Source organism: Haliaeetus leucocephalus, unplaced genomic scaffold, assembly GCF_000737465.1.
Source record: "Haliaeetus leucocephalus isolate CR32 unplaced genomic scaffold, Haliaeetus_leucocephalus-4.0 Scaffold384, whole genome shotgun sequence".
In the NCBI taxonomy this organism is placed as follows: domain Eukaryota; kingdom Metazoa; phylum Chordata; class Aves; order Accipitriformes; family Accipitridae; genus Haliaeetus; species Haliaeetus leucocephalus.
The window spans coordinates 8848421-8872766 of NW_010972820.1; the positions used below are offsets into that span (position 1 = coordinate 8848421).

Consider the following 24346-nt stretch of genomic DNA (forward strand, 5'->3'; position numbering starts at 1 on the left):
GTTCATAGCAGGGATGTTTACAAAAAGGGGTTATAATAGGTTAAGAATGATAGAATATCCTCTAGGAACATCATTAATGAAAGTGCCATTTGCACAAGCTGGCAGCTGTAGCAGGTACACAGTTTATTCCTCTGGGAATCCGAGCACTCCAGGTGTGTCCTGCCAGCTTCGCAGGAACATGGTGGTAGTAGTGCCTTGTAACCCATACTGCTCCTGCCCAGGCAGACATTAACTCACTGGACTAAAGCAGTCAGAGCAGACAGAAGTCTATAGCTCCTTTAAGTTGAAAGTGATAAAATTTTAATTACCTTGTGCAGCAGTGTCTTGCAATTGTGTTTTATTCTTCAGAGAGGGAGCTTCTGTTAACTCTCCAAACACCAAAACCTGACACAAACAACAGAATGAATCTGCTGTCCCTAAAAACGTCAGACCTTTGACTCTCTTGGGGCTGCCCAGTTTGACTTCCCATGGCTGTTTGCTGTGTATTTGATTATGAATCATTCTTATGGATGAAGTGGTTATTTATGTTGTGTACAGGGGCAGATCTGTTGCCAGTCAAATTCCTCCCAAAGGGCTCAGTAGACGTAGAGAATAGGAGGAGCATCAGCAGCGTTACAGACTGCAGCAAACACATCTCCTGCAAAAGGCAGAAGAGCAGAAAGGAGAAAACTTTAGAGAAGGGAAAGAGGAAATACAGTGATTGAGAGAAAACCATGCTGCTTGAGGAAGAAAAGACATAAACTGACCATCAAGTACGTCAAGTGTTACACAAGCAACATGTCTCGGCCACCAGGAAGAAAGCAGGAGAACCACAAAATAGTAAGATATTTTATAATGTGTAATTAAAATTGTGCATGGAGTAGGAATAAGCTATTATTGTATTGATGTGTTCTGTACAGTCATATTTCCAAATAGCCTGAAAGTACTGAAAGGATGGGGATGAGTCTGCCAGTATGAGAACAGAGGCGCTGGCAGCATATATGGCTACAGTGGGACCCCCTTGTGAGCTGCCCACAAGCTGCCAGCTATTAAGCAGTGACATAAAAAAAGCCTTGCCCATAGGACTTGGGAGTTTGTTTGACTCCGAGCAGTAACACTGAGATTTGCTCTAGGAGCATTCATTTCTCTCCAGCTACCTTGCCTATGACATGAAATGATTTTCAGACAGCCCTGCCTTCAACATGAATCCTTGAGGCCAAAACTCTATTCTTGCGTTGGAGGAAAGAAGCTGCACCAGCCACATCTCTACCCCATGAATCGTTCCAGGAAGAGACGGTTCATCTGAGGCTGCAGTGTACCTGGTACCCACTGTGTGCCTCCTGCATACCAGACCACGTCTTCTTTTGGGGGTTATGTTGCATGAGCAGGGGTCCTTCTTCATCCTCCCAATGTTGCATTTTTAGTATGCACAGGGAGTGCACCATCACAGGATCTCAACATCTGGCTTTAAGGCCAAAATCTGATTCCTGAGGAAACAATAGTAAAACTGTAACCGTTGTCTTTGAGTGTTGACTTTGACCATTGATCACATAGCACAGAATTCTATCAAGTAGAAGTTACTTAGACCAAAACTTCCTTCTTTTTCTGCACTTCATGTTAATATTCTCCTAAAGCTCCAGCAGTTGTTTTAAATATACTGCATGCAAGATTTTCCCAAGAGGCCTTCTTAAACTGCATGGTCACAAAAGCAGTATTTTGTGCCATTAAAGATACCAGTTATTCTCCTTCTTGTCCTCTGGCAGTGGTGTGTCTAAATACGAAAAATTCAATAGCAAATTTCCTCAGAATCTCTATCTGTGGTTGAAAATTTCTAACCATTTAGGAATGTTATGCGACAAGTCCAAAAAACCAGAGTGCCATAACGTGGAAATAAGGCCACAGTGGTTTAAGTCCCCCCCCACCCCCCCCATAATAGTATTGTGCCTTGAAGAGAATATGCTTGTATTTAAAATTATAATTATGACATACGTATGTAAGTATACATATGTATAACAAATTGAAGAGAGAGGAAGTTGCTAGAAAGGAAAATAGAACATAGCCAACTGTAGAAGACTGATAACAAAACCATAGTGACTGTCTCGCTCACTGGACACTTAACTGCATTTTTTTAATTTATCCCTAGTGCTGAGATTCTGAACAGGCTTAGGAAAGATGGGCACAAAGTTTCTGAGACTGGGGTCTGTTCAGAAACAGAGGTCTAAGTGCTTAGAGAGATTTGTTGTCAAAGACAGATAAGTTTATGTGCCTCTGTGGTTAGACAGTCATTAAATGAAACACAGAGATAGAGATCTCTGTTCTTTGTTTGGATGGTTCAATTCCACAGAAGTCTTTCTTCAGGAACTTAGAGCCTTAGGGCTGTCTGGATGGTTAACAGTGGTTTTTGCTAGGAGTTGGGGCAGTGGAGAAGTTCCAGAAAGCTTTAGCACAATGTTGTGCCAATTTCTGAAAAGGGGACAGAGATCTCCACTTAAAAAAAAAAAAAAAAGGATGACTATAATATAATTAAAGTTAATATACATAAGTTTATGGGAAAAAATACTCCAATGGATTGCAGGAGTGGCTGGTAAATGCAATTATGTTGATATAGTATGATTAAGTTTCTCTAAGGTATTTTTCTTATTACAACACAGACTTATTTCTGAGACTAGAATACAGAACCTGTATGACATCCATATACTCCATTAGAGTGCTTGGCAAAGTGTGCAATGTTATTGTAAACAGGACTTATCACCAAGATGAGTTTAAGAAATGGTTCCATACTACTTAAGATTTTGAACAGTGACTTGTTAAAATGGGAACATTGATTAAACTCCAAGCTTTTGATTCAATGGGATCAAGAAGAGGTCTTTCCACCAAGCTCTTCTTCCTTTCCTTGTGTGATTTTTTCTATTGTTTTCATTGGTATTCACTATCATTTTTCCACAGGCTGTAAACAAAATCACCTCTAGTCTGCCCACACGCCACAGGCCTGTGGCACTTCCTTTAATTAATTCCTATCCAAGAAGTTTAGTGAGAGTCAACCTAGTCTCTCCCCTAAAGGCCAGCTGCTGCTCTGACTAAAGACAGTCAATTCTGCCATGCCATGGAGGTGATCTGGCAGGGCAGGGAGGGAAGAAAACTCTCCTCCAGGTTGGCGCACAGCTGAAGATCCATCCCAGATTGGTACTTGTGACAGGATCTGTGCATGATATGCCTTTTATCTCCTCAGTTGCTCTCCATGCTCCTTGGGCAGGTGGCTGTAATCCTCACCCATCTCCTTCATCTTGCTCATGCGGTGGAGCCATACCAACCACATCTTCTGTATTAAGATACAGAAATAATGTCACAGTGAGATTGTCTAGGCATTTGGAGAGCTAGTATTGATAGTGATTCAAGTTACTTGTAAAGTTTGATAAAGAAGGGGAAATGTCAATGGGACTGATTCTTTTCTACTTTGCTTTTTATTCTTTACACTTGTGCTGAATGATAGGGGTTTTTTTCATTATTCTGAGCTAATTTTTTTTAAATCTTTTATTTGGGGGTGGGAGTGGGTGGGTGGGAAGCAGCTTATGATCTGAATCAGATCAACCGTACCTTTGTGAAGGAACTGGAATTTCAGTATATACACTGTTGTTCCTATTGTAAAAGGGCTAACAGCTAATTGCTTCAATTATTCTTCCTGCAGCTAAACACTTGTCATAAATCTTGGATGGCATTTGACAGCATTTATCAATCCGACATACATATGTGCTGTTATAGGATGCAATAATGTACTTGATGAAACTAGCTGTATCCCAAGAAATGGTATTTCTGACAAGCAAAGTCTCTGCGCAGAGACTCAAGTGATGATCAAGTCAGACTCTGTCACACTTCAATTGTGGATTTCAGTGATTACATGTCCATGGACAAAAGTTTCTTGATTAACGTAAATGTTATTTTTGCTTGCTTTTAATACAGTAGCAGCTCAAAAGTGTGAAAAAGTTTGATTCTAGTCCGCTTCATTTTTGATTTCCACCTTTTCTGGCAGAGCAGAGAACTTTTTGTACTCACGTATGGGGCTTTGGTAGCCCAGCTGTGCAAGGACTATGAAAAAGATGAAGATGTCAACACCTGTTTAGATAGAATGTAAGTACTGCTTTAAATGTTCAACTTTATTGATAATGCTGTTTGTCCACCTGTATGTTACCTTTCAGCTTTATGTCTGTTATCTTATGAGTTCGAGCACTGTCTAGGATTACAGAGATCATGGGGAAAAGGTTCAATATTCTGTCAACAGAAATAACACTAATTTGCGAATGAAGATCAACCATCAGCTTTTGAATTCTCAGAAGAAAAGCGTCAGGGCTGTTTTGACAGCTTACGCTTGTTCCTTGTTGGTCCTTTGTTAAGCTAATTAGTAATACAAGCTTCTAAATTTCGCTCCTCTTTCCATGTATTAATTTTCAACTTCCGTGTTAACTCTCCTCTTCTATTCTATATCTTCGTACCCATGTCATTTCAAAGTAGACAAGCTTTTTGTTTCTCAGGGGTGTTTTCTAGTGAACACGCATTTCTGTGGCCTTCCCGTGGCTCCCCCTCCTCTAGCTACACCCCGGGTTTGTGACTTGGACAGCTAAGAAGTAGTCACAATTCTAGGCTGTAGGGATTTGGCTTCGGTGACTAAGTCAATAGGCAGACTCCTTCTGTAATCGATCACCTTTGCCGAGGGTGTAATTCGGGTGTCTCGGGCTCTCTTCCCTGACACCCCCCCACCTTCACGGGGTTTGGGGCAGATGGGCCTCTCACCTTTAAAAGACCGTACAGCAATGAGTGAGGTAGCACAAATGGTCAACGAGGAACTGATTGTTACATGGATAACCTCTTTGGAAAATGAAGCTTCGATGTTTATAGGATCCTGTTGTCCTGACTGAGATTCCTAGGCATTATCACAGTAAAAATAATAATATCACAGAAAATCAGCAAGAAACTACTTTTGAGGTGGTTAACAAGAAGATATACCAAGATCTTCAGCAGAAGAGTAAGTCCTGTGTTTTCAGGCAAAACAGACATGCAAAACGGATTTACAACAATCACAGTGGACAGAATACCTAACCACTTTACTATTAATCTGAAAGCTTGCAAACAAGCTATAGTTCAATAGCCATCAATGGAAGTGAGTAAAAATATCCTTGATGATAAAAAAGAAAAAGAATTTGTTCACTAACTAAGAAGGGACAACATCCCTCGGGTGTTTACTTGATATTAATCCCTCATTCAGCTCTGATGAAAATCATACATTTAAAAAATATACAGATGTCTTTCTGATGCTATGGTAGAAATTACTAAAGGGTAGTTTTGGAAGACGTGGAGACATGCTTTGCTCCTTGTGTTTTTATTATTATAGCCGTTTTTATAAAATCTTTTCGTTTTTCTCTTGATAAAGATTTGATAAAATAGTGACAGGTTTCATTAAAGCAATATGGCCATCTTTACTTCTGTGAAGATGAAAACAGCTCAGCTGGAGGAAGAAATCTTATAGATTAGCAAACCTGTGACAGTTGGGAACAGTATTCTTAGGTCTCTCTTTCTATATGTATATATATATAATCTGTAGTGAGAAGGGTGTTTTTCACTGTACAGTTGCCAAATAGCTGCTTGTGAATTTATTATTCATTTGACTTTGCAAATCTAAGGCATAAGAGTTGAAAAAGGATCTAAGTAGTCATGTACATCACCAATAAATACCTTGCTAACTGCTGATGACGTATTTACCAACATTATTGATATTGATACTGAGGCAATAAATAAATAAATAAATAAATATTTCATTGTTTTCTGTTGCATGACATATTGCAATTTTAAACTTCATGCTGCCAAAACCACTTTTTGGTCTTGTCATCACATTAGACATCAGATCACTTTTTGGCTTCTTGTCAAAGATGTGGTACAAAATCAGTAAGAAACTCCATGGAGTTCAGACTGCTTCGCTGAGGGTGTAGGGCCTCTGACAAACAGGCAGAGACTGCCAACATCCACAGAAATGCAAATGAAAAATTCCCTAAAAACATTTCTGAGTTGAGTTCACATTCTTTCATAACATTTGTGTCAATCTCTTTCCCTTTTTCAAAAAACGCTTGGAGACATAGCTATTTTGCACACTATGTAGTTAGTTACTGACCTTTGTTAATGTGTGTGAGCTAGGCATGAATATTTGTTTTGTAAAATTTCTATTAACTTCCATCCTTTTTTATTTCATTTCTCTGAAATTGTAGTGTTATAAGTACAAAATGAAGGTGGTGGTGTACTGAAACTGTATATTAACTAGCAACTTTTGGATTTTTTTCTGCAACTAGTAGATGAAGGAAGAGAACATGTTAAAAAAAAAGACAGAGAGGGATTTGTGGAGGGAGTGCAAAAAATGAGATGAAGAGATAAGAGAATAAAGTGAAAGAGATCAGGTGTAAGTCCATTTCCTATGGGTTTTCCTGGCATCTGAACGCTGCAATGAGGGTGCCCAGGATTTGCTGAACTCCATACCAGTCCAGAGGGGAATGCTCTGAACTGAAGGGGCAGTTGCTTTGTTCTCCTTGACAGAGACGGTGTGAGATGAACTCTGGGGATGACAGAGGAATGGAGAAAATCCTGTGCTATGTTATCCTATCCTATTTTTAGTGACAAAGTAGTATTAACCAGGTGTATTATTTGTATATTGTTTATATATTATACTCAAATATCTAACATCTAATATTTATTCATATATGTAAATATAAATGTATGTAGAGACAATGTGTATATAAACAACTTTCATATCATCTTTGCCAGGGGTATCATGCTTAAAGGAGCGTGATTCCTTAAATGACTACATGAACAGCAATTCCACTGTGCTGCAAACTGTGGTAGAAAGAAGAATCTAGACCAGCAAAATCTGTTGTCCTCAAAGCCATTCATTTAAGAGCATGCAGCTGTTTTGCTGAGAAAGAACAAGGGACAGATTAGGGAGATGGTAGGTGGAAAGAAGTTCCCCATTTTGAATGTTAACATTCTTTGTTCTCTCCTTAGGGGCTATGGCATTGGCATAAGGCTGATTGATGATTTTTTAGCTCGTTCAGCTGTGAAAAAGTGCCGCAGTTATTCTGAAACAGCAGACATGATTGCACAGGTAAATAAGGTTTATATTCTCTAGAGCTTCATCAGCTTCAATGGTCTTACCTTTTCCCTCCTCCTCTATCAGTTTGCTCCAGAACGATTACCTACATTTCTGCTATATCGTGATTGTCTTATCAAAACCCAATCATCTCTACAATCACACCCATGCTTCCTTTGGGTGAAATACCGCCTTTTCCTTACCTATAATGTCATATCAACTAGTAGCTCACAGAGGATGGCCTTGAGAGGAGACATCAGTTTCTACCTCTGTAGCATAGTGCTACATCAGGCTGGGAAAAAAACCACATTCAACAGAACACAAAAAATGTGATATTCAGTGAGATAAGAATTTTGCCAATGGCCTTGGTAAACCCACAGTGATAAGTTTACCACAAAGGGTCATCAGAACTACAGAATTAATTCACATGGGTATTAGTTTTATATCTGAGTTGAGGACAGAGAACACAAAATGGGATACCACCTGTAAGAGGCTGCCACCCCTGACCTAAACTGACCTTAAAGTCAGTTGCTAAGCTGAAATTAAAATTCCTCTATTCCTAGTAGCCTATGAGGTGTTTTGCCATTAGAATAATTTAAAAGTTTCTTTTTGTTTGCTGCAGCTTAAGCTGATTTCTTCTACTCTTGCCAGAGAATGCAGCAAACAACAGAAAATGATCCAGTTTTAACAAACTTCGAATCATATATTCCCTCACTTTTTTTCTTTTTTTTCTGGGAGCATAAGTCTTAACCATCTCATACAGATCTTAAACTTTTATATTCTTACTCCTGCCATCTGAATCTCCTCAGCATCTCCATAATTATCTTAGATATTTTTAACCTTAAAATGGTAATATTAGGGATAAGCTGCAGGATTTTCTGCAAAAGGAAGACTCAGTGGTAGCAGAGAAGAACTGTAAGAAAGGAAAATGAGAGGAACATTTTCCTGACTACCTACAAATCTAATAATAAAATTTAAAAAGATAAAATCAGAGTGGGTACTTTTGCCCTCTTTGATGGAAATTTCCCTTTTATTGAGTAGTCATTCACACTACTGTCAGACAAGAAAGATCTAGGAGGAAATTTAGTGGCAATACACAGGTTTCTAAAGATGTATTTTTGCCCCCATGGGCAAGTCAGATTTCCTGGAGAAGCTCAAAGAGAAATCCATAGGACGTCCAGCCTGCTGAGTCACTGTAAAGGAGGTGGTAGTTCATAGATCCTGCGTTAGCTCAGACTAATACCTGCTCAGGTCATGGTGAATGATCCCTTTTATCCTTTATGATTTTCAGCTATGAAGTGTTGCCAGTGAAGATAGGCTTGGCCTTGCCCAATGGCAAAAATTAACCACACTTCATAACAAAGAACTGTTTGCTAGGTAGTCATTTGTTTTAAGAGGAGAGATCAGGGTATCAACTAATTGAACTGAGATTCATTTCCATTGGCTCATTTTAGGAAACAAAAATATGCCTGGCATACTTTCTGATTGCTTGAGAATTACCAGCAGCATCAGCTAAATGTGAGCATTATGTTTAACTGCTGACTGCAGAACTGGGAAACAGCAGGCTTTCTATACAGTGAACTAAGGCACCAGTATATGCTGGTTATACAGGAGTATCTTAGTTCAAAGTGCACGTGGCTGTTACCAGGTGAGCTATGATCCTGCTCACATTAACCACATCAAAAATACCTACGTTACATCTGGCCGAAATGGAGGGACAGAAGTTATGTTATCATTCCGAAATGCTTGTCATAGAGGAACTGATGGCTGTCACAGAAACAGAGAGGGGACCTCTCTGCATTTGCTGTTGCTGGTAGGGCTATAAAGCGCACATGTGCACAACACACACATACACCATGATCTGCCAAGGTTTAAAGCAGAAGCAGGTGACATTACTAAAAGCCAGCCAGCTCCCATTAGCTCATAAAAGAGTGGAAACTAAATTTCTTCCTGAAGTAAAGTGTATTTTGGAGTCTCACATCAGGATGATGTACAACAAAGCTCCTTCTCTGGAGGAGGTGAGCTGGGGTAGAGGATCCATTGGAGATAGTGAGGGCAGCTGAAAGAAAACCATGAGACAAGCAGCTTTTCAATCTCTGTATTAAAATGCACTGTCTCATCAAAAGAATGAGACCAGGTTGCAAAATCACATTTTTGTTCACTTTATGTTCTTCTTCAGGTGGTATTTGTACTTTATTTTCTCTGGATTTTCATGTATATGCCAGATATCTGGTTTTCTGGGTCTTGTTCCTCATGATTCCCTTATTTACAAATGCTTTAGAACAGTCGAACCATCATTGTTAAGTACGGGGGATTCAACAAAAATATGGAGTGAGAAATTAAACATCAAAGTAAGGAAAAAGACACTATTTCTCTGCAGGTTGTACTTCAAAAGAGACTTACTGAGAGAAATAAAAATACTTGGAAAGATTGGAACAAACTTTAAAGCACACAGTCTCTTGAAAAGACTATTTTTAGCAAACTAAAAGGAGTTCTGTAGTGGGAGTATAACCTTTCCAAGGCAAAAATATGATATGGGAAGCATTTTCACATTTCTTTGGCAAAACATTTTTTAAATAGTCTTCAAGCACATTTTTCTGAGGCACATACCAATAAAACATATGTAAAATGACCCAGCAAGTAACTGCAAATAATGCTGTTAAAGTGACCTGTTCAGAATTACACAGCTGTTTACATGATCTCTTTAAATCTTCAGCAGTAGTGTTCTCAGCCAGGACAAAGCACTTAAATACTTAACTGCACTAACTCTTCTGAGGTAGAAATCTGTTTGAGGATGAGTGTGTAGAGTAAAACCAGTTCAAAGTTAAAGTAATTAAGGCAGTTAGGCAGTTCAAGTAGTTAGAGCCGAACTTTCTGTAAACATAGCTGTTATCTTGCAGTCCTTTGGAAAGGAAAAGGAAGTCTGCGAGATCAGGCTGTGGGTGTTCCCTGCAGAAATGGAAAGAGATGAAGCAAAGGAAAAAACATCAAATGAGGAGTACAAAGCCAGCTTGCCATATTAAGAAATAAATACTGGAGGAAAGGTGCACCTAAGACAGTGACTGAGGGCTTAAAACTTCAACCACTGGTTCAGGCTGCAAAGCCTGGAATTTACTGCTAGCTTATACTGGACTGGCAAAGGGCCAACAGTTTGATGATAAGCCACAGTGAGCCCTTCTGCACTGAGTTCCCATGGTGCTCACTGACTTCTCGTGTTGGTGCTGTGACTTTGCATGGTTACAGTTGGGGTAGAATAAAAAAAGATAAAGCAGGCCGTGTGAAAGTAGGCTTTCTGCTCACTGGCAAATTGGGATAAGAAAATGGAAACCAGTTGAGGACTGGTATTAAGAACAAAGCTCAGCTGAAGAAGTAATGTCCAAGACTGGATTCAGAATTTGGATCTGAGTATAAATGAGGATTACTTTTGAAATGAGGGTGATAATTTTGCTCTGTAATCCTACAAAATCAAATTTACTTCAATTCCTCCTCATAAGACCTCTAGCATCATTGATCTGATTGAAAGAGATGCGAAATATAAACAGGTTCTGGTTTTAGATCTAATCCTAGAACAGTGTTACCTTCTACAGCTCAATGTCACCGTGCCCCAGGAGGTGTCTGTGTGTGCTACAGTGGGAGCAGCCGGCCCATGCCCTCCGGTCCACAGCGAGCTAGTGCTGGCTCACAGGCTCCATAGCTGTGCTAATACAGCCTAAGAATATATCCCTTCCTGAAAAGCAGTGGCTGGAGTGGTGGGCTTTATGGTGGGAGCTCGGTACCCCATGAGTGCCGCAACTGTACATCTCTGCAGCTGCTTGTAGAGAGGTCCCTGGGGACAACCAGGGCTGGGGTAATCCAACCACATCACCCCCAAGCCCAGAGTTAGGGTAAGAGATGTGATTCCCCTTCCCATGGGAGGTCCTGCCACACGAGGTCCCTATCTATATATTGACATATGGCCAGTTCGAAAGTCTGACACAAGCTGGCAGAATTTACAAAGCTGGTAAATGTTGCTTTTCAGATCTCAGCAGTGAGAGGGAAATGCAAACAGCAGGTTGCTGTGCTAAGTGGTAGACGGTAAAATGAAAAAAAGTGCTGCACTGTAAAGAGTAAAGAAAAGTTTGTGAGTACATGGAATCAGCAGCAGATGGCAAGACCTTTAAAGCATCTTGCTCTTCCCAAACACTAACTGTGGAAAAATACTAAGGATGAAAAGTATGCTACCAAAAATATTATTTTGGCTGCGTTTCCCCTTCTAAGCAGATTAATTCTGGTCCTTCATTAATCTTGTTATTATGTCATCTGAAATTATGGTTTCAATTTTTTTAACAGTCTGTATCATCACTTACTTTGCAACATTACTTCCGCATACAATGTTTTGTAGTGAGAAGTTCCCAGTAGTATATAAAGGGACTGAGAAGTTAGCGGCCTCCTAAATATTTCAGTAATTCTAGACTGTATTTGAGCACCATCAAAACGTTAATGCATTTTATTCTTGCTGCTTGAGATAGATGGGATGCTGGTTGAGACTTTGAAAAAGAGCAGTAGTACATTTTTAATTCTGACTGCATAGATTTCTTGTTTGACATTAAGCAATATATAATCCCATAGAGTTGCAAGTAACATTTTCAAAAGAGAGATTTTTGCTTTATATGGGTGTCATTTTAATGGTGAGTCTATGTACATGTCTAAATACATATTCTTTTTTTCTTCCATTTCATATAGATAAAAATGAGAAAGATTTATGGATGCAACTTTCAAAACCGCTCATTCATTCCACTTCCCTGTCTTTTAGAGTCACAAAGAAAGACTGAAAAGGCCTTTGGTTTACCCTCTGAGAACTTGTGTATGGTAGTTTTAAAGGAATTTCTGTCCAGTCACAGCCTGGTTTAAAAAAATATGTTCATATCTAATTCATTGAATGACTTATCTATGTACTTAAATTATTTTTTTCTGCTAAGACTTTTTTAGTTTTCACTTTATAGCTTTGCAATTTTGCCTTAATTTGTTGCCCCAATGCAAACCAGCTACTGGTTTTGCATAGTTTCCATGCAAGTTCTCTTTTACACAGGAAATTTTAAAAATAGAATTTGGACAGATTCGTCATACCGTAATGCAAAGTACAGCTGAAAATAAATTGAAAGCATATGAGGGCCTAGCACGGTTAACTAGTTTTTGTTCTTATAACAAAGACTTGAAGTTTGACAGAGCAGCTATTGTATAGCGGAAGAAGAGTTAAGAGAATTAAATGAGAAAATTGAGTTCCCCCAGGGGGGAAGAAATAGTAAACTGAGGGACAAAGCACACAGAATCGAGAAGAAGTTTCCTGTTTATTTGTGCACTCATATTTTGACAGACATCAGAGTTAATGCAAAATCTAAATTTCCAAGAGAAAATGTTGATTCTACTCTTTGGTGGTTTTTTTTTCCAGTTAGTTTGTTTTGGATAGTGTTGATAATAGCCTTTGCCTCTTTCTGAGCTGCCACGGTAGCTGCTGAACTTCAATTCAAGGACAATGTTGATACAAAACATCTTTTGTGACAACTGCTTGAAGGACAGGGTTAAGTTTGCCAAAACCAGACTCCAGCTGAAAACATAGGGTCAAACTGGCTTTTCTTTTTGTCTATCTGCGTGGCAATTGCATTAAGTCACAGGCATTTTGGTAAGATGACACAGTTAAGAGGAGCGCAGCCCTGGGAACGAGGGTCAGCGAGAGACTTAGGGTCCTACCGGGCAGATGTTACAGCACTAAGTGTTCAGCAGCTGCTCTTGGAGGTGGAGATGCTCTCCCCGTGCGTTCACCTGTGAACACGAAGCAGGGTAAGGATGAGGAGAGGAGGATGCACCTTGGTTTTCCCCCTCCATGATAAAGGAGAAGGCCAGGCTGGGAAACACTCCTGTTTCAGATGGACCTGGCTACTCAGGTGCAGAGCTTTGAGCCTTCTCCTGAGGAAAAAGAGGGTGCCAAAAGCCCGACGTGGGACCCCTCTGTCCTCCTACCTTTCCCTCTGCCAGCTATGCTTTTGCCTCTGTGTCCCAGCTCTTGTATCACAGTGGAGACCTCATCCTTACACCAACTCACTTGTTTCCCATATACCTTGATCGGCTCATTAACCTACTTTGCATCCCTACTTGCTTTGGTTTTCTGTGGTATCAGTGAGAAAGGAGGTGGAAAGGCAGCTTTGGGAAGGGAGGTTTGGCCCAGGCGGGGGGGGGGACATTCTGTTAGATGGTGTCTCCTCTCCCCTCACATGCAGGGAGGTGGTGAGATGGGGACTGGGCAGTAGATGTTGGGGCATCTCTCATAAAGAAAGAGAAAAGCAGACAAATAGGAAGGGACATGTACCCTGGAATTGGATAGTTGCTATACCAGGAGAGGAGCCTGGGGAGAGAAATGCGTACGTGCCAGACATGGTGTCAGACATGCCTGCTGTTGTGACTTTCATTTTGGCAGTGTTGCCTCTGTGCTTTCAGCTGCAGCAGGTACATTTAAGCATATGACATGTTCTAAGTCTGCTACGAAGTGGGTCAGCCGGGATAAAAAAATTTAAAGCATTTGCTCAAAGACCACAAATTCTTCAAACCACACAGAGAAGATTCTAAGCAGACAGTGGAATTAGCTCTCGGATTTTATTTTAAAAAGGAGTAATGGTCTATAAATGCAGCTAGATGTTTTTTTCCTGCTGAAGAAGTGTAGTGAGTATGAGAACAGCTGGGCAGAGTACCCTGGCTTGTTGATAAGAGCCTGATTCAAGCAGAGCAAAAATATGATTCTTTGCAGACTCAGGGAGACTGGCAGTAAAATGTTGCATAAAAGCCTGCCCAGTCACCCCAGGGAAAGAAACTTGGCAGAAGCTTTGTTCTCTTTTATACAGTGGTTGCAAAGACTCTGGACACCCTGTGTGAGAGCCACGTGGTGAATTCCAAGTAGGTGAGGTAGAGCCCAGGGCTCTGGGGTGAAATGCATTTGTCAGAAGCACTGACTGTGCAGTCACCTCACCTGCGTTGCCTGCCGGTTCCTCTTGCTCCAGACGCTAAGTTTCCTAAGCTATTCAGAAAAATGAAAATCAGCCTGTTGCAAAAATATTTTCTTGTCTTAAAATGTGGAATTTCCTTCCAGGCCCTCTGTTGTGCACTGGCTACAGGCCCAGTACAAACAATAATACATAGCTCTATAGGCTGCACCCAGAGCAGCTCTATAGGCTGCTGCCCAAACCCCACTCAAAACAGGAGCTTTATACAGGTAAAAAGAGAAATTTCCAGTGGGAGGAGATAATACCAAGTATTCTACGGAGGCAAAATATCAGTGATGCATTTTCATTGTTGTAACAAAGCACTACCAATGACTAATTATGTTTTGAAATAGCGAGTTATTTTTTAACAAAAACATGAAAATGCCAAACCGTTTGGTAATTTCAAGTTCTTGGTACGCTTCGGCTCTAAGATTTGTCTAAAAATTTACCTGGCACCTCACTGTCAGTGGAGGTTGCTGCCCCATGTCTCAGGGACTAGAAGACCAGGGCTGATCAATGTGACCATCCGTGGTGTTCTAGGTGCAACAGGAGTCCAAAGACACTGAGATGCTGTGAGTGACCACTGGTGCCTCAAAAAAATGCTGTACCTGCAAATGGCCTGGAAATAGCCTGGAAGCAAAACCTCTGCTTTCTATGGGCTGTCAGAAAGCCACACACACCTTCTATTATTATATTCACACCTATTAAATGGTGTTACTTTATGATAGTCTCTTGATTTACATAAGATGAGTATATATAGCACCTTTTACATAGGATATTGTTAAAAACCTCTTGTAGGAGTCATTATTCATCTCTTTTCACTGTCAGCTCTTGATCCAGACCCAGCAACATTAGTACAGCATGAACCCTAGGTGCCATGGAGGACTGCAGCCTTTTCGCTGATGTAGGGGAATAATTTCATTCCTTCCTTTTGGAGCAAGTTTGTAACCAGGAGGGAACGTGATGAAGAAGAAAGAGGCCACTGTGAAAAAATACAGAGATGAAACCAGCTAGAAGTACGCTGTATTAGCAAGATAGAAAAAAGCTGAAAATATATTCTATCTATGGTATCTCCCTTCTGTCTGCAAAGTCCAGCATTGTCTCTCTTTCCTCATTGATTTCTTTCTGGCCTTCTTCAACTAGCTTATGAATTGTGCTATAATGCTGTTTGCTACTGCTGAAAGAGTAGAGCTGGGAAGCATCTTCCCATGCCTGAAAAGCTGGCAGGGAAATCGCTTCTGGTTCCTTGTTCTCAAAAAAGCACTTCAGGTTTCGCTCACTCAGCTTGGTGGCATACAGCTGGAATATCTGCTCCAGTTGCTCCTTCTCCTTCTCCGTGTACACCCTCCAGAACATCAGCTGGAGGTGGCTGACTTTCGACTGGCAGCTGGCACAGCAAGTGGTGAGCAGGGAGAGAAGAGCTGTGGTAACGATCACACACCAGCCTAAAATCTGGGAAAACCAAAGAAATGAGTTTCAGGTTAAAAAGGCCCAAGTGAAAATGCTACTTAAATCAAGAGTGTCCAACAGAGCGACCACACTTTGTACGGAGGACCTGCCGCTCCTCTTGGTCCCCTACTGTGGGCGTCTCGTCCCAGTTTGCATTCAGTGCCCAGCATTAGTGTTAATGGGGCGTCCGTATGGGGACCAGAGGGAAGCAGAAGACGTCAGGGTTGAGGCTTCTCAATAGCGCTCAGTTTGACATCTCTTTCTCAGGAAGGCAAAAGCTGGTTGATTTTTACAGTGGAAGGTAAAATGCTCAAGAAAAGTTGGCTTATACTAGAGTCTGGCTGCCCCCGTGTCCCGTTTTATAACGAAGGGAACTTGGATAATAGCAGCTGAGGTGACATGTCCAGCACAACGGCAATGGCAGGTTCAGGGACAGATGATCTCGAATCAGACCTCAACTACAAGACTGTGCATGAAGAAAAATCTAACAGAGGTCTAAATGATCAAGCAAATAATGTTATGGCTGAATAGAGCTATACAGAGCTATACAGAGCGGACCTGAGAGCAGAAGTAGCGTCTGGCTGATTTAGAGAGGATATTGATGAGAGTTTATTGCAAAACTATAACCATCTGGCATGCAGTGTATTGGAATTGCTTACTGAATTCTGTCACGCAAAGGGAAAAGTGCACAGAGAGAATAAAATCTCACAATCACTAGATGGTAAATGGTTTGCTATCTCCTGAAAGCATTAAGTAAAATTACCCAGCAAGAATTAGGATTAAGACACAATTCTAAATTGTGACAAACTACAAAACCAAAAAGGGTAAGTAACTTTTGTCCCAGATCACTCAACCTTTTAAACTGTGACCATTTTTAGATGTGTTCTTTTCAGACTTCTTTTTAATTAAAAAAAAAAACCCAAACAAACCCCAAACCAACAACTGCATTAATTAGCTAACAGGAATATAAAAGATGGTCTTAAATTTAAAAAGCGTTCCTCAATTCTTCTACCAGGAGATTCATTGAAATCTATGCTATTCTTGTGAACTTTTTTTTTTTTTTAATGAATCAGCCCTTTGTAGTGGAAAATTATTTTTATGCCAGAACTGGTTTAAAATTACCTTCTTGTCCAATCCTGTGAGAATGCTGTGAGGAGAGGGCATGAGAAAGAAGAAATAGCATGTGCATTGGCAGGTCTGTGTTGGCACTGGAATAGAGCCCAGTTTGTCTACACACTGATTAGAAATAGTTGCTGTATTTTCAGAGAACTTTGTTTTTGCTGGAATATGCTTTTCCAACATCACTAGACTTTTTTTTTGTAGCAACTTCAGTGTTTGACAAAATTCTGTTAAGAACATTTTAAAATAAAGAGCTGCTTCCAGGATTAGAGCAAGGGCTGAGTGTGGGAAAATGTGCTTGAAATTGTTATTGTGGGATGTTCTCCTCTAAGGAGAGCAGATTGTGAACACAATTTTTTCATGCCTAGTGCTGCTGGCCTAGCTGATAGTTTTACCCACCTACTCCACTGCAATGTGTAACATTTGCAAAAAATAAAACCAACTTGTTTTCAAACAGTGGAACAAATTCCACTATGGAATAAATCTTTTAGGTTTCAGAGACCCATATGAACTGGAACTGATTTCCCATGCTTTAATGGTGTTGATATGGAGAGCTGCAACCTTTCTCTTGTGAACTCTTGCACTGATGTTAAAAAAATAAACGCCAGTAAAAAATCTGTATTTAGCTGAGGGAATATAGAAACTTTCCTCGGGGACATATGTGAAATAGAGAAGCTTGGCAAACAATTATTCTTAGGGACTGATATGGGAGAACAGCTTCGCTTTCTTTTCTTTTTCCAGTCACTTTGTACTGACTGGTGATTTCTATGGGTATTTGAGAAACTGCTCTTTTTAGCAGCTTTTCACTTTTTTTGGAGAATGAACCCATGTATTCTCATGCTATAAACTGAGTCACTGGTCTTTCACTTTTTCCTATACATACAACTTAAAGTCTTAAGTACTATTTGTTATTTCCTTCTAAAACTCTCAGATAAATTGCTTTGTCTGCAGTGCAGGCTTTGTCTGCATTCCAGTCCTATTTGCATGAGGACTTGAAAATAAAACTGGCTTTTGGGGAGGAAATGGTTCCAGATGGATACAATTGCCTGACAAAAACTTGCTGGCTGCACAGAGTGTTTTTCCTTCCTGCTGACAATCATCTTTCCATCTTTTTCTGTAGTCTTTCCCCCCGCCGCCTTTGTTTTGTTTTGTTGGGTTTTTTTGTCTCTGAATTCATTTACATTACAAGGCAGTGAGCAGAACTGTATCACAAGAATATAGTAAAATATAATATGATCTCAGCTTTGCATGTTCTGCGTGTTTTATTTTAGTGTTTCTTCCTTCCTCCAAGCAGGACAAAAATGTGCTCTCATCTGGCATCATGTACACAAACAGAAACATATTATGCAAGCAGTCACAAATCTGTCACAAATCTTGTTTTCAAGTATTTTTCTACTGTTAGTGACCTAAGATTTCATTACAGGTTGTGATGGTATAAAATCGGAGAGTGTGGTATGGATTTTTTAATAGGACAGACCCCTTTAATAGGGTGACATCTGTTAATTCAGCCTCCTAAACAATCCAGTATTTTTTTCTCTTTAGAGCAGGCTTCATTCAGGAAGACAGCTTTAAGTTATCTGGTCTTATTGATCCTGCCGTCAGTGGGGCCCCCCAGGAAGTACACCACAGCTCAAACTGAACTAAAAGACAGATTGATTGTATTTTGCAAGGCTGCATCGTGTCAAAATTTTGTTTATGTGAAACCAAAGGTTTTATCTTAGCATCTGACATCAGGATCTTCAACAGATAAATCACAGCGGCAGTACAAACTGCATAATGCTCTTTATTTTTCTTACCTGGGACTGTGCTTGAAGAGTTCGCTTCAGTTCGTCGCTCTCTGAAAAGGGCATGGAGCTTTTGTCACAGACTACCTTGTGTAGCTCTTCAAAGCACTTCGCAGATTTGCTGTCGCAAACTGCATTTAAGTAGGCAGGATTTTTCAAGCCACTCATGGCACATTCGTAAAAAGTCCCGTTGAGCAAAGCCACCGAAAGCCACATCACTGGGGCCACCAGAGCGTTTAAAGTGACTTGTCCAAAGATGTAAAAGCAATGGCAGATATTGCCTCTGGGGAATATTTTTCTGGGATTCACCCAGCAGCCTGTAAAGAGTTTCCAGGTCTTGCTGTTCAAGAAATATCCAATAACTAGCAAAACAAAAGCTGGGGAGAAGAGAAATACCAAACCGTACCTGAAGTTCTCATTGCTGCAGGGGCATCTGAAAGCAACAAGAGAAAACACACGTTCACCTCCCATTGTCAGCAGTGCCATAAAGCTGTAACCTATAGCGGTTTTCCGGTTCATAAAGAATTTCAGGATGGTTTGGAAACTATCCATGTTTGGTACTCACTAAAGAGGTAAAAATCAAGACACGCTTATCTTCGGTTGCAGCAGTCCGTAGTGGTGTAGCAGGGGAGAGCTCTCCAGAGGAAGAACAGCCTGCTGCTAGCCTGCCTGCATACGCGCCGGCTAGATAACGCCGTGATGTCACTGTCTGGAGAAGCGCGCTCACAGGGGACCTCTCTGCTAGCACAGCAGATGTTGCACATTTACAGTAACATTCATCAGTAGTAGAAGGAAAGCAAGCAATGCGCTATATAATCAAATAAATTTGCAGCCTTGGCAGTCTCATTCTTGGTGGGTTGGTTTTTTTGCGACTGCAGATGGAGATCGGAGTAAAAACACACGCTCACCAGTTGCGGGAGTTCTTGAGCTGTGATTAGCAAAGTTGCCGGCAACGTAGTGAAGGACCTAATATAGATGCTAATGGTCCCAGGGGAGTGTGACATGACTGAAAGCAGACAAGTGATAACAGTAAACCCACTTCATATGGGGTTGTAAATGTAGGAACATCAAAGACAGAATAAGCAGCCTTCTGCTGTACTTCCCTGGAGTATCACATCGCTCCAGATTTGCATCTCTGGCTCAAGCTGATCACAGAAGAGACAAATCTAGTTTGCTTTCCAGCCTGTCTGGCCCTTCCCCTTGTTTTCCTGGGGTAAAGCTGGTCTACAGAATGCTGCATCCTAAAGTTTCACCTCTGGTTTGCACACAACAAGTTCAAGCAGCAGAGTTTCATCCTTTTGCAGGTTGCTTTCAAGATGTACCTTGGGGTCACCCCTAGCGTGAGCTGCAGTAGTGCCGCAGGAAATGAATTCTCCTTGATCCTGGACAAAAACCCACTAGTGGACTTTGTGGAGGAGCTGCCAGCAGAACGAGCATCACTTTGCTACTGTAACCTCCTCTGCGGAGTGATTCGAGGTGCCTTGGAAATGGTAAGGAAGGGCACGTCTGTTTTCTCCATTCTTTGTTAAGATGCAGAGGCACAGGAAAGCAAAAGCACTTGCTAAGATAAATGAAGGAGGTTTAGTAGTGTTGAATGAATCTCTCAGATTAAATGTCTATACCTAAGTAAAAGAGGGCCAGGCTGATCCTGGATCCTGAGGTAGAGAAGCACGCAGGTTGGCTCACCTCCACACTGTCCCTGCGTGGCTCTTCCATGGCTGACTTGGGTGCAAAAGCCAGTGGGAGCGGGGAGCCAGCTAACACGTACTGCGGAGAGCCCTGGGGGCATGCCGGGGGACTCTGCTGCTGCTCCTTCAGCCTACCTCATTTTCCTGCATAGGTGCAACCGGTAATAGCCATCCCTGAGTCTTTCCAAATACATGAAGATAAATAATATTGTCAGGTTACCGCAGCACCTGCTGAAAGGGAGAACAAAGTGCGGATGAGTATAACGTTAAAGCCAAAGCACCAGCAGTGCATGAGATGGATTCCAAATTTTGTTCTTAAATTTAAGACTTTTACAAAAGAGTAAACGAAGGGCATCATTTGAAAGTCACTGAGGCGTAGAGCTTCTGTGGCATTTTCTGAAAAACATAGATTTTGGTCTGCTTTATGTTTCTGTCAATATGTAATTTGTCATGTATCTTATGTTTCAAGAAAACAAAAGCTGTGCAAGTATTATGTATGTATGTCAGTCTCAGTATTGTAGTACCTAAGACTAATTAACAAAAGAATTCTATCATAAGTATCAGTACGTGACCAGAAAATTTTGTGATCACAAAATCAAGTACACAATTTAGGTTCTCGGATTAAAGCAAAGCACTGGAATGAAGGGTAAGCTATTATATAAATTCCAGTGTATATAAACTGTCTTTTTATTAACTCAGTTGGGAAAGACATTTTAAAACAATCCAGAAATCTGATTCTTATGAAACCTGAGAAAGGGGGTCCCCTTGTGGTAAGAGAGAAGCAGCTTGTTATACTGGAGGAGGGGAAAAAAACGGGGCATTTCTTTGCTTAACTGATCAGACCTGATTCTTTCTAGGTTCACTTAGCAGCAGAAGTTACCTTCCTCCAGGACAGGCTGAAGGGCGATGCTGTGACAGAAATAGGAATTACGTTTTTAAGGAAGGCTGAAGACAGAAAGCACAAAAGAAATAAATGAAATATTGGGAGAAACTCTTGCTGAGGGCTATTTTGCACCTTTTGTTTCTGAAGAAGACATGCAGGGTAAAAATGGCTTCGCTGAGCCAGCTGCACCAGTTGCACACTTGAAAGGTGAAGAGAGCCGGGTGGCGAGCAGGAGGGGCAGAGCGGGGGGAGAGAAATGTTAATTGCCGTGACACAGATACCAGTGTAAAAGATCAAAATGGCCTGCCCTTCCTTTTTGCATGACCGTGCTCTTGAGCTCAGTGAAAGTTTTATCTCAGTATTTAGTACACACTGGATGCAAAATATTCATTCGGACGCCAACTGTTTTTGGATAAACATGACCACCTTTTCCCATTTTGTTTGTTGGTAATGTTTCAAAGCATGCTTGCTAAGCGGTGCTTTATTTCCCTGGCTGTTTGTGGTCAGGAAAAATGAATTCATCCGCTGTGACTGCTGTGTGCAGTGTCTCGCTGTCAGGTGCCTGTTTTGATGCGTAATGGTTTGCCACTCACTGTCCTCCACACCAGACATACTGCTGCCTTTGAAACCAGAGAGGGATGCGGCTTCACTGACGTCGGGAGCCGCTTCAGTTCATTACGGCTCTTTCAGGCGCCACATGCAGTTTTGCTGGCGTTGCCTGTTCAGCCCCATGCACACGTCAGGCTGCAGCACTGACAACCGCACCGATGCTTGTGTTGCTTCAAGCCATGGCCCTTTTCACGTCAGTCTTCTCTTCAGGAGCACTGATCGTATGACCAAACTGAACAAAGCATGGCGTATTTAATGTGTAGTCACTGTGGATCTGTACTCACCTAAGGAAACTCGAATAAAAATTCAGAGATTGCCACACAACTGGTTTGCTGGTCGTTGTGTCTGTTCTTACCTGACCTTCATCACTGGCTGTTGAGCATCTTCCCCTTGGCAGTGGACTTGTTACCACAATATGACTGGGAAGTAGAGAAATAGCAGCCTCACAGAGACCTGAGTCATAGGAAAGGTTTAGTGTTGTCCGGTGTAATGCAAGATACCTGGGTAAGGGTTGGACAACACCCCAAGTCCTAGCACAGTACCCTACCCATGAAGCCAGCTCACCTTCTTCTCACCAAAGCTCTTGTTTTAAACTGAAATACAAACCCACAATTCAATTCAGTGAAGCCCAGAGTTAACTGTGATTTTATCGCTGTGATTTGTACCTTTGTCTCCTGTTTTTCCCTCAGTCTGTTTACCTAATCCTGCTAAGTAAGGGACACCTCATATCTTGGGGACAGCGGGGTTCATTCCCACCAGATCTGTGCAATCCTCATGATAATCTTTCTGCCTTCGTTTGTCTTAACAGTGTCGTACAGTGGTGGTGTAATATAATGGTGCTTTAACAGAATAATTTTGTACAGAACAAAAAATAAGCTATTCATTACCCAGCCTTGGGTTCAGCCCAGTATGCCATTACCTGCTATGAATAACGAGGTACAACATGTAAAAATGTGTTACAACCCATAATGAGTTTCCCTACATTTTTTTTATTTTTTTTTACACTCACGGCTGAAAGGTCTTGTGGAGTTTGTCCGATTTCACTGCCTGTGCCGGCGCCCTCGGTGGAGTTTTTGCTGGTTCTGCCCAGCTGGCTGAGATGGACATGTGGTGACTTTGGCTGACCACAGGAAGGTTTTTTACAAGGCAATGGCCATTTTTCCTTTTTCCAGCATTCTTCCTACACTGGATCACCTTGTCCATTGTATTCTAAAGATGGAGTAAGTAAATGTTAGGTAGAAAAATGGTAATAAACAATAGAAAAACCAGTGACCCACACTACGTTACCATTAATAGCTGACATTAGCTACCCTATGCACACACAGTCTTTTGCTTGTCTCACTTGGTAACATATTCACAAAAGTGTTCCTCAGTGTTTCGTTTTACTGTAGGCCCTTCTTTTGAAGGCCTCTAATGGAGCACTCACAAGTGTGCTGAAGCTTCTCTTTCTCTGAAATTTCTTTCATTATAAATGTAATTACGTACAGAAGATATGAGTGTTACATAAAGGTGAGGAAAAATTCAAACGTGACTGCATACAAAACCAATATATAAATATCTGCTTCTATCCTTATACATAGATACAAATTTTTTCCTTCCCCTAGAAGTCACTTTATCTGCGAAAAACAGACTGCCATCACTGCCAGCAAACTTCAAGATATGTATTGCAGTCCCATTTGAAGCCTTTGCTCATTGATTTTAATTAGAAGTGCTGGCTCTGCGTCTTCCCTGGAAAGCCGAGGCAGCTTTGGTAATGAGACCCGAGCAGTTGTGACCGTGAGTGGGAAGTGGCAAAAGCCCACCCAGATGCAGCTGAGAGGATTAACACGAATTCTGAGGGTTTTTTCACTGCAGCTTCTCATCGGGAAATGAAATAAGGCATGGCTTGTTCGTGGAGACTTTCCATCTATCCTGAAGTATTTTATTATATCTCTAAGGTAAAGAAAGCCTGGCCCCACTGCGCCAAGGAATGTTTTGGCACTGATCGCAGTGGGGCCGAGACATTATATCCTTCCCATTTACGACATTCCAGAGTAGATTTATCTTTCTCTAAATATCAATGAACAAACGAACTCTTCAATACGAGAGGTAAAATGGAACATTTTTAACTGAACTGTGATTCCTGGAGGCATGAGTAACAAATTGGACACTTGTTAGTCTATTATCATCAAGTTTCTTGGAAGGAAAACAGCACCGAGCAAGTCGGTGACTCTGTGACAAAATGAATACTTTTTAAAATTCTTTTCTACATACAGAATTAAATCCTGTTTTCCCTTCATGTGTTATATTTTTGTTTTATAATGAGAATGAAGCTTCCAAGCTAGTTATACTCATCTAGTTAAAATAGGCTCTTCCCTTACTTCTTCCTTGGAGAATGACTGTAATGAACAACTTCATGGGATTCTTCTCTGTCTGAATAGTTTCCAAGTTAGAGTTTACTGTCTAGAAAGAGAAGATTTCTGGGAGGAGTGAAAGGACAGCCCAGCCCAGACAATATGACTCACCCTCTCTAAAAAAAGCTTCTCAGAGAAAAACTGAACTTTATCATTCTTCACTCAAAACTAGTATCTTTGTTTATTATCATTCCATGTTCTTTGCTAAGAGCATTATTATTTGCTAACATGGATTGTGGATTTATAATGTCCTTAAGTGTGTAGCTGTGCTGTAAATGTTTGTTAACATAAGCTTCAGCTATACTGCCA

The 24346-nt window shown here is 40.9% G+C and overlaps 2 protein-coding genes across 3 annotated transcripts; one reads left to right on the forward strand and one right to left on the reverse strand.

Moving 5' to 3' along the window:
• The first annotated feature begins 777 nt into the window (after positions 1 to 777).
• Positions 778 to 21129, forward strand: TRAPPC3L (trafficking protein particle complex 3-like). Its single transcript, XM_010573432.1, has 5 exons — positions 778 to 819; positions 4007 to 4104; positions 7018 to 7117; positions 19769 to 19954; positions 21010 to 21129. The coding sequence occupies exons 1-5, from the start codon at positions 778 to 780 to the stop codon at positions 21127 to 21129; spliced, it is 546 nt and encodes a 181-aa protein (XP_010571734.1).
• On the reverse strand, positions 15064 to 19157 carry FAM26E (family with sequence similarity 26, member E). 2 transcript variants are annotated; one of them, XM_010573431.1, is made up of 3 exons: positions 19030 to 19062; positions 18477 to 18897; positions 15064 to 15564 (listed from the first exon to the last, which is right to left on the reverse strand). In XM_010573431.1, the coding sequence occupies exons 2-3, from the start codon at positions 18678 to 18680 to the stop codon at positions 15175 to 15177; spliced, it is 594 nt and encodes a 197-aa protein (XP_010571733.1). In that variant the 5' UTR covers positions 18681 to 18897; positions 19030 to 19062; the 3' UTR covers positions 15064 to 15174. The 2 variants fall into 2 exon arrangements, with proteins under 2 accessions (XP_010571733.1, XP_010571732.1); XM_010573430.1 differs by having other exon boundaries at positions 15175 to 15564; positions 18477 to 19157.
• Positions 21130 to 24346: the final 3217 nt, after the last annotated feature.

What these genes read in the sequence shown, in the direction of transcription:
- TRAPPC3L (XM_010573432.1), top strand. Translation starts at nt 778, where the DNA reads ATGTCTCGGCCACCAGGAAGAAAGCAGGAGAACCACAAAATA. An exon ending in AGCAGGAGAACCACAAAATA is followed by an intron (nt 820 to 4,006) that starts GTAAGATATTTT and finishes CTTTTCTGGCAG; the next exon opens with AGCAGAGAACTTTTTGTACT. An exon ending in AACACCTGTTTAGATAGAAT is followed by an intron (nt 4,105 to 7,017) that starts GTAAGTACTGCT and finishes TTCTCTCCTTAG; the next exon opens with GGGCTATGGCATTGGCATAA.
- FAM26E (XM_010573430.1), bottom strand. Translation starts at nt 19,016, where the DNA reads ATGGATAGTTTCCAAACCATCCTGAAATTCTTTATGAACCGGAAAACC. An exon ending in CTCTTCAAGCACAGTCCCAG is followed by an intron (nt 15,565 to 18,476) that starts GTAAGAAAAATA and finishes TGGTTTTCCCAG; the next exon opens with ATTTTAGGCTGGTGTGTGAT.